This window comes from Benincasa hispida, unplaced genomic scaffold (assembly GCF_027475165.1).
Source record: "Benincasa hispida cultivar pf3 unplaced genomic scaffold, pf3_genome.v1.1 HicScf601, whole genome shotgun sequence".
In the NCBI taxonomy this organism is placed as follows: domain Eukaryota; kingdom Viridiplantae; phylum Streptophyta; class Magnoliopsida; order Cucurbitales; family Cucurbitaceae; genus Benincasa; species Benincasa hispida.
In genome coordinates this window covers 1-8,369 of record NW_028326714.1, presented here as the reverse complement: position 1 = coordinate 8,369, position 8,369 = coordinate 1, and the positions used below count along the sequence as shown (strand labels likewise).

General features: G+C 38.1%; 2 protein-coding genes across 10 annotated transcripts; one reads left to right on the top strand and one right to left on the bottom strand.

The window, feature by feature from the left end:
• Nucleotides 1–352: 352 nt before the first annotated feature.
• LOC120074310 (uncharacterized) lies at nucleotides 353–4,385 on the top strand. Of its 9 annotated transcripts, none has more exons than XM_039027393.2 (4): nucleotides 353–629; nucleotides 1,570–2,616; nucleotides 2,995–3,865; nucleotides 4,011–4,385. In XM_039027393.2, exons 2-4 carry the CDS (start codon nucleotides 1,648–1,650, stop codon nucleotides 4,016–4,018), a joined length of 1,848 nt encoding a protein of 615 aa, XP_038883321.1. In that variant the 5' UTR covers nucleotides 353–629; nucleotides 1,570–1,647; the 3' UTR covers nucleotides 4,019–4,385. The 9 variants fall into 9 exon arrangements, with proteins under 9 accessions (XP_038883321.1, XP_090166212.1, XP_090166215.1 ...); XM_039027395.2 differs by lacking the exon at nucleotides 353–629 and adding an exon at nucleotides 857–910; XM_039027394.2 differs by lacking the exon at nucleotides 353–629 and adding an exon at nucleotides 996–1,282.
• Nucleotides 4,386–4,726: 341 nt separating this feature from the next.
• On the bottom strand, nucleotides 4,727–6,676 carry LOC120074111 (putative xyloglucan galactosyltransferase GT17). The gene has a single exon (XM_039027130.2). It carries the CDS (start codon nucleotides 6,417–6,419, stop codon nucleotides 4,944–4,946), a length of 1,476 nt encoding a protein of 491 aa, XP_038883058.1. The 5' UTR covers nucleotides 6,420–6,676; the 3' UTR covers nucleotides 4,727–4,943.
• Between the last annotated feature and the right edge of the window lie 1,693 nt (nucleotides 6,677–8,369).

The following is an 8,369-nucleotide window of genomic DNA, read 5'->3' as shown; positions in this document are numbered from 1 at the left end:
AACTTTCGAGGGATATTTATGTAATTTTATCTTCCTCAATTCGAAACGGTAAAATTGATAGGCGTGTAAGGAGATGGGCCAGCCATGGAAACTAAAAGGAAAAACCGTAATAATTAATGGAAAAATATAAGGCTGGCCCACTGGGCCCATCTTATTCTCTCAAAACACAACCCTTTTGGAACAACACTCTCACGCGCTCTTGCTCGCGTTAGTTCCCAGCATCCATTTTTATCGTAGACTGGAAACACACTCCCACGTGTGACATCACAACTGTACGTCAGATTCCTCTCTAGTGCGCGTGGGCCTTTTTTTCCTTGTTTATGTGGAAATTAAAAATTTTAGCATCGACAGCGCTTAGCTATTACATTGTGAGATCTTCTTGATTGTCGGAATCAAAACGCCAAAACGTCGTCGTATCGCCCACCACCGTCTTCTCCCTTCCTTCAGTCCTCATTTTTGTAGCAGAGAGCTCTGAATTGAATCAAATCAAACCAAAACGAAATTTTGAATTTTTTCTTTTTCCTCTTTGCCTTTCCTCGTTGTCGCTGACGACTACTACCTTGTTACTCAGCTTATTACGACTACAACCAGCTTTTTTTTTTTTTCTTTTTCTTTTTTATTGCTCCGAGGTATCTCCTTCGAACCTGCTATTTCATTGTTTTCTAATTATGCTTCCTCAATGTCTGGAAAAGATACAGAATGTTTGAATCCTAGTTGCTTCTTTACTTTCGTTTTTGTGAAATTTTCTTCTCTTTTAATATACCCAATTTTCTGTTGGGTCTTTCTTTTTTGTCTGGGCATGGACTTTTGGTCATGGGTTTTAATTTTAACGTTTCTATTCGCTTAAAGCTGTCGCCTTCAGATCTGTGTACGCATAACAAGCGCAACTATAGGGATATGCTAGAATCAAGTCAGTTGCTTTTTCAGCTTAATTTTTTCTAAATTTTTGGGTCAATTTCACTCCTCTTTTAAGTACAATTTTGTTGTTGAAAAGTAACGTGACCCAATTCTTTATTGATCTGGAAAACTGCCTGATTTACATAAATTTCGTTTTCACCCTCTGTTGATGGTGCCTTATCTTGATGGCTGGTTTTCATTGAATGCGGATTTCTAATTTCCTTGTCAATCCATTTCGAAAAATTGTTACTTTTTGAGTACCCAGATTGTGTTTTAAGTTTTAACTCGATTTGGTTCTACACGATTAGCCTTAGACTGCTTGTGCGTACCATATTTTTGGAATTCATTTCAGCCACTTGGTGCGTTGTAATCTTGTAGTTGTACGGTATGCTCTAGACTGTAATTTTGCGTTCCGTAAAAATTTGTCCCATTTCGGTGAGGCATATGAATGTTAAAATTTCATGTATTTGCTTGATGAGTTGGGTTCTGCCTAATGAAGGAAACAGAAAATCAGCCTTATTGTTTTTTTTTTTTTTTTTTAAAAAAAAGAAAACGCATGGACCCTGTGAAAGAAAGATGTGATTTGGTGAATTTTTCTTGCTGATACTGTTTATCTGGTTTAGGTGAATTGTTGTCTGTCTGATATTATGTTACCTTCTTATTTATTTGCAGTTTTGTTGATTTTGTTTGAACCAACTCAGTAATGAGACTTTAGTTGTTGCCCTTCTGATACTTAAGTAGTTGCCGAGTATGGAGAAAGTATCCACAGACTGTCCTTATCCAGGATGTTTCTTTTGTGTCATGAAAGAAGGAAATCCTAGTAAGCGCAGAGCGAGTATCTTGAAATTCTTTAGAGAACTTCCTTCTCAAGATGATGATGGTCAAGTCCTCCCTATTAGTGGCCTTTGGAACACAGCAATGGCACATCCTAACGATCCTGAATTTATCGAATTGGGGATATTTGAATGTATGTCTGCACTTATATGGAAGGGACTGAAAAATCGTCGCTGGCTTTCTCACGACCAAAACATTTATATTCCATATTACGCTGCGCATATCATTGGATCCTACACGATGAACATGGAGGAGTTTGCAGAAAGTGCTGTGCATGCTGGGGTGATTCCACCACTAGTTGAACTTCTGAGGGGAAGATTAACTTGGGTTGAGCAGAGGGTAGCTGTTCGTGCCCTCGGTCATCTAGCTACGTATGCAAGTACTTTTCCTGCTGTGGCTAGTCATGCTGAGATACTCGAACTCGCAATTCAACTGGCTATGAGTTCTCTTGAAATTGTTTATACTCACTTTTACCAGTATGTGGACAGAAGGCTTAGTTATCACTGTGATCTGCTTACTCGTGGGATGGGCGGGGTCGAGATGGAATCCAGGAAAGCAGAGGAATGGGCCAGTCAGTTACAGTGTTGGTCCTTACAACTCATCAACTGCTTTGCATTCAAACCTGAGTTTCTTCCGACTATATGCAAGCCCGAATTCCTAGTAAAGCTACCTGGCATGTGGGGTGGTCTTGTTAATGAAAATTCACCAGCTGGTATTGGTTTATTAAGAACAATCTGCCATCATAAACTTGGTAGGGGACCTGTTGCTAGCTGTCCCAGTATTATTGAAGCATTGTGTAACATTTCCCGTTCTTCCGACGATTGGCAGTCTATGGCAATTGACTGTCTGATGTGGTTGCTTCAGGATCCAAATACAAGTCATAAGGTTGATATCCATCTCTCTTTACTTTTTACATTAAAAAAATCACTTTGTTTTTCAATGTTTCATGTGATTATCTGTGACACAAGTTGAATTTCTTAGCAGAAACTAAAAGAGTTAAATTGCTAGTTAGCTCCAAAAAGTATTTGGCAACTTAACTATGATAAAACTCCATTTGGTCCTCTGTAGACACTGTCAGTGTTGGTAGTTAGTAGTTACCATGATGTTTATCTGATCCAGTGATGCTTTCTTGGAAATTTGGACTGTGCTCCAAAATCTCTATGAGATCTTCAAATATAGATTGAGTTTAACATATTAATCCCAATAGCTTTGAAGTTTAGCTTGGAGTATGGTTAACTCTTAACTGTGCCATTGTATTCACAGGTGATCGACAAAGCTGCACCTACACTTTTGGATCTTGCAGAGATATCATCTCTGGGTGATCACCGGAAACTGGGAGAATCCATAATTAATGTTCTTCAGGAATGTGTCCAGTCACAAGGGGCCGGACGCAATTCTATCAGCAATCGTACAAAGGAACAGATCGAAGAACTCTTAAAGTCAAGGCAGAGACTCAAATGGGAAAAGAACATGCCAAAAGAGGATCTCCGAATCAAGCAGGCTGCAGCGCTAGTTATAAAGCTCGAAGGAAATTCCATGTTTTCATCAGGAAATATATCTGCAGCTGCATCCAAGTACTCAGAAGCGCTAGCATTATGTCCCATGAGATCCAAAAAGGAACGAGTTGTTCTGTACAGTAACCGTGCCCAGTGTTATCTTCTGTTGCAGGAGCCCTTGGCTGCCATTGGTGATGCCACACGTGCTCTCTGTCTTCACAATCCTGTAAACCGTCACGCTAAAAGTCTTTGGAGAAGAGCTCAGGCCTATGATATGCTTGGCCTGGCCAAAGAAAGTCTGTTGGATGCCATATTGTTCATAAACGAGTGCTCTCAGTCCAACGACCCTGATCTTTCACTAAGGCAAAACAAGGTTCCTGACTACGCCGAGCGACTTGTTAAGAAGCAGATGCGTGCGGCTTGGTTATTCCGGGAGGCAGCTATTAAACATGGAAATGTCCAATGTGAAGATGGTGCTGGTGATATCTATGGTAGAGAGACTGATGATTCGGAATGGGAAACAGCCAGTGAAAGTGATATCGGTAATGATGGAAGGGACGAAATGGGGGATGAAGAAGATGACGATGAAGATTGCGATTGGAAGGATGAAGATAAATACGATAAATCTTCAATCAAAGGTACCTTTGAACAAATCTATTCTGGGTAATTGAGTTGCAATCTGTTGAATTCCAATTCTAGTTGATAGTTTGTCAGTACTACTACTGTTTTCTACGGGGTTTTGTTTTGAATAGAAATTTTGAATGGAATGTTGATTTGATACAGAGATGTAGCAAATGGATACAATAATATGCCAGCTTGCTGAGAATGAAGCATAAATTAGAGGAATCACAAAGCAGCTGTGAGGCATTATTTTAAAGCAGGCTCTGAAGAAGTCATCTTTCTGATAATTGTTCAAAATGTAAAACTTGAATCTCTTTTTGTTCTTTACTATTCTCATGGTTTTGTTCCCCTCAAATTTATTCTTCAATCCAATCCCCAACTGTAGAAAATGAATTAGGAATGTCTAGAATATTTCTCCTTTTTTTCTTTTCCTTTTTCCCTCAGAGTGATTGATTATTACAGGCTTGTGTACATAGAGAATTCCCAGTGTTCTTTATTTTTAAACGCCATTTTCCAATCTTATCATTGATTTTCTTACATGAATCTCGATTTCAGATTCTTGATAGTTTTTTTAATTAGTTAAGCTGTCAAGTCCGTACTTAAATTATTTATACCTGAAAATTTGAATTATTTTTTTTATATCCTCTAAAACTTGCAAATTGATTTTTTTTATTTATATGATTATTTAGATGTGGACATTTTATTAATAATTTCATCATCCTTTTCATCGAAAATTGACGTTTAACATTTAAAATTTTGATTACCACTAATTAAAATTTGTAAAAGGGTTTAATAGATCCAACTATTGACAATTTATAGTTCGACATAAAAACTGCACTGCATCAAATATTTTCTTTTTCGGAAATGGAAATAGTAGATGATACAAATTTCACATTTACTCTTTACTTTCTTTAAATAGAAAATTTTCAAGATTGTTCAATTGAACTTGTACAGATTGGAGATTCAAAATTCAATAACTCTATACCATAACTGTATAAAAATGTATAAGGAAATTATTCTTGTTAGGAATCTCCAGGTGTAAATCCACCCAAAAAAACAGAAAAAATAACAATCTCTACAAAGTAAATAATTCAATTAGGACATATCGTCGCCGCCGCCCCCGCCCACGCCCACTGAAGACGACATGCGCTTGGATAGTGCGGCGAGGGCAACATCAACGGCATCCTTGAACTTAAAATCAGTGGAATTGGGGTGCTTATACGTCATTTTCGGAATCAGTTTCACAACCCTCTCTCTCAGTTTCTTCACTCTCTCTCTCGGTATCTTCAAAAGCACTTCCTCAATCTTCTTCCTTCCTTCCCCTTTTTCATCAATGTACACAGAATAATCCCTTGCCTTCTCCGGCAAGTACCATAAATACTGCGTGTACGCCGTGTGCGGCGAGAAGAACACCGGAATACACCCCGCCAATATCGAATCGAACGTCGACCGCCGAGTGAACGAATCCCCTGGCGCCTGCAGGCAGAATTCCGATTCGCTCATAATTCTCAAAACTTGCCCTGGATCGTAACATTCCTTCCCCCGTTCCCCCCGGCAATTCACCAGTTTGCATTTTGACGACATGTCGCATTGTTGTATGATGTCGTTCCGTATCGCAGCTTTCTCTAAACCCTTACGTGGGGCCCCGATGAACGTAAACAAGTGGGGCCGCTCCGATTGTCTCATTTTGTTTTGCCACGTCTTCATCTCATCCGACGTGGACGGGTGGAAATAAGACGCGTAAGGTATACCGAATTGGTTCGACCCGGTCCATGGGCTTCGCTCCACGGTCAACACCGACATGTTTTGAACCGCGTTTAGATTCAGCAAACAATTCGCCCCGAAGTCCGGCCCATTTGCATTATTCCTCATGAAGTCCCAAGCGGTTCTTCCTAGTGCGAGGAAATGATCACGTCCGTTATTCTTCCGCCACGTGCGTTGTGATTGAATATAGTCAACCAATCGAACGGCCAGCGCGTCTCGCTCCGTGATGTTCGGTTCACGAAACTTGCTGGATGCGTGGAGCCCACCGTAGAAAGGGATGTAGAATAAATTAGCGATGTTGGGATCGCGTGTGCGACACGGGTGATTTTCCATACGCGCGTGAAAGATCATCTCGGCTATGAATTGATGGGTGGCGAACCAACTGTTGGCGGCGGTGGAGATGGTGGAGACTTGGCGGCCGAGGCCGCGATTTGCCACGTGGGGACACATGTCGGTGTAGATGCTGAGGTGGCGGCAGTCTTGGAGAAGGGCAACGTTAAACTCGGACGGCAAGTCGTACACATAGACATATGGAGCTCCGTCGCAAGTGGGGACCAAATTATGATTACTTTGGTTGTCGGAGTTGGAGTTTGTCAGTGTTGATTTTGGGAAACAAACGAAGAGAATTAGAAACCAAAGAATGAAAGAAAGAAGAATAAAGGAATTGTAAATGATGTAAGGCTTGATAATGAATGAAGAAGAAGCGTGAGGTTTTTTATTTTTGAAGTTTTTTTCTCTCTCATTTAATGGAATAATGGGAATCGTTGTTTGTTTCTTGGAAAACATAGAGAGAAATTCAGGAAACATAGGAAGAAGAAGAAAACAGAGACGATATGGGGAACAAAAGCGAAGCAATTAAGAGGAATTTGATTGAGCCTCACAAAGAAGAAAAGGAGGAAGGCAATGAATGCATATATAAAGAGTCATGCAAAAAGAAAAATTAAAAAAAAGGAAGGATGTGAGGGTCAGGATACATCTAAACCAAGACAAAAGCGATGACTTGTATCAATATGTAATTTTATGCAATTGACTAATCATAACACATTACATATATTATAATTTAAAAAAAATATATCAATCATGTTTACCTACCTTATTTTTAATTGAATTGAGGTAGCTACCTCGAATATGGCACATAAGACACGAGAGAATTTACAGAAAACCATTGATATATTTGAAGACAGCTTGAATGAGATAATGGCCACATGAACTCTCCATTTGGACTTAATTAATAAAATTTTGGCCTAATTTTCAAATAATAAAATAATTAAAATCAATGGAGACATTCTGTAATTATTTTACATAATTATATACGTGGGGGTGCGTGTTTTTATTCAACGATGTTCATGTGAAGACGGGAGAGCTGGTGTGGCATTTGGAGGAGAAAAGGGTTTTAATTTGATGATTAAGTTTAATTAATTAAGGTTAAGCACAGTAAATGGAAAGACTTTAGAGTCAGAGTTTGAGATTAGTGCCGACACAATCGGTGGGCATTCTCTCCTGCTGTTGTCTACTAATAATTTAATAATTTTAACTACTACACCTACCACTTAAAAATTAATTAAATTCGATAGAGTACCTAGAAACAAGAACCGGTAATGTGTATCGAATTATATCACAAACTTTACTAACCATTATTAACTAGATTAAAACAAAAGAAAAAGCTAACCCCCAAAGAAGAGAAGTAATACCAATTATCCTAACAAATTAATATTAATTCTAGATTCTCCAAACTTATCATATGCTATATTTCAACATGAGCTTAACTCAAATGGCATTTGTATGTATTGAAGATCAAGAGATCCATGATTCAAATCTCTCTAAAACAGAGTAAAGATGAAAAATAATTTTATTTTTCATGACCAAAGGGAGCTGCAATTTTTTTTTTTTATTTGAAAAAGTTCTATATTATATAGGTAAGTCGTTTCTTATTTTGAACCATCATATAGGTAAGTCATTTCACACACGCTCGTGAGAAATGTTTCTACTTTCACCACAACCCCAATTTGGAAACTCCCTTGCATGTCTTTATGTACATACTTTCTTGACAACCACTCAAGATTAAGATCAAGTCACCTATGGTCAATTTAGTGAAATGTTATTTTCATCAAGTAACGATGTTATACAGAGTAATCAATCATTTTGCAGTCTGATCTTATACAAACTCTTTATACAGGATACACCACTCACATGTCTCCACATGAAAAATATGGAACATATTGTCTATAACACTTACAACTCATGTAATAATTATAAAGTGGAATGTATCCGTAATATTACCAAGATAAGACACCCAACCTTATCCATATACTGCTAACATTTTAGGTTATTACTTGAATATGATTCACTTGTATGTATACCACATACTGTTCAAGTTACATTAAACAACCTCGAATCTTAGTTTATTGGATCGAGTTAATGCTATCTAAATGTCAAATAAAATACTTCTTATTTTATTAAATAAATAATTTGTATTTATAAATTACAAACTAAAAGATCCACGAGATTTAGGACAATAAATCCAACAATCTCTAACTTGTCCTTAAGCAAAGGGGTGTACAGTACAAGATGCAATAAAAAGTACAATACAATAAACTAGGATATCCTCTATACCCTAAAAATCTTCCACTTACCCTAGACAAGATGAGACATATCCCGTAGGCCTAGAATCTCCAGGTGGCCCTAAAAACTTTAGCCGTGAGAACCTTTGCAAATGGATAAGCAATGTTGTGTTTTGAATCGATCTTTGTAACAATC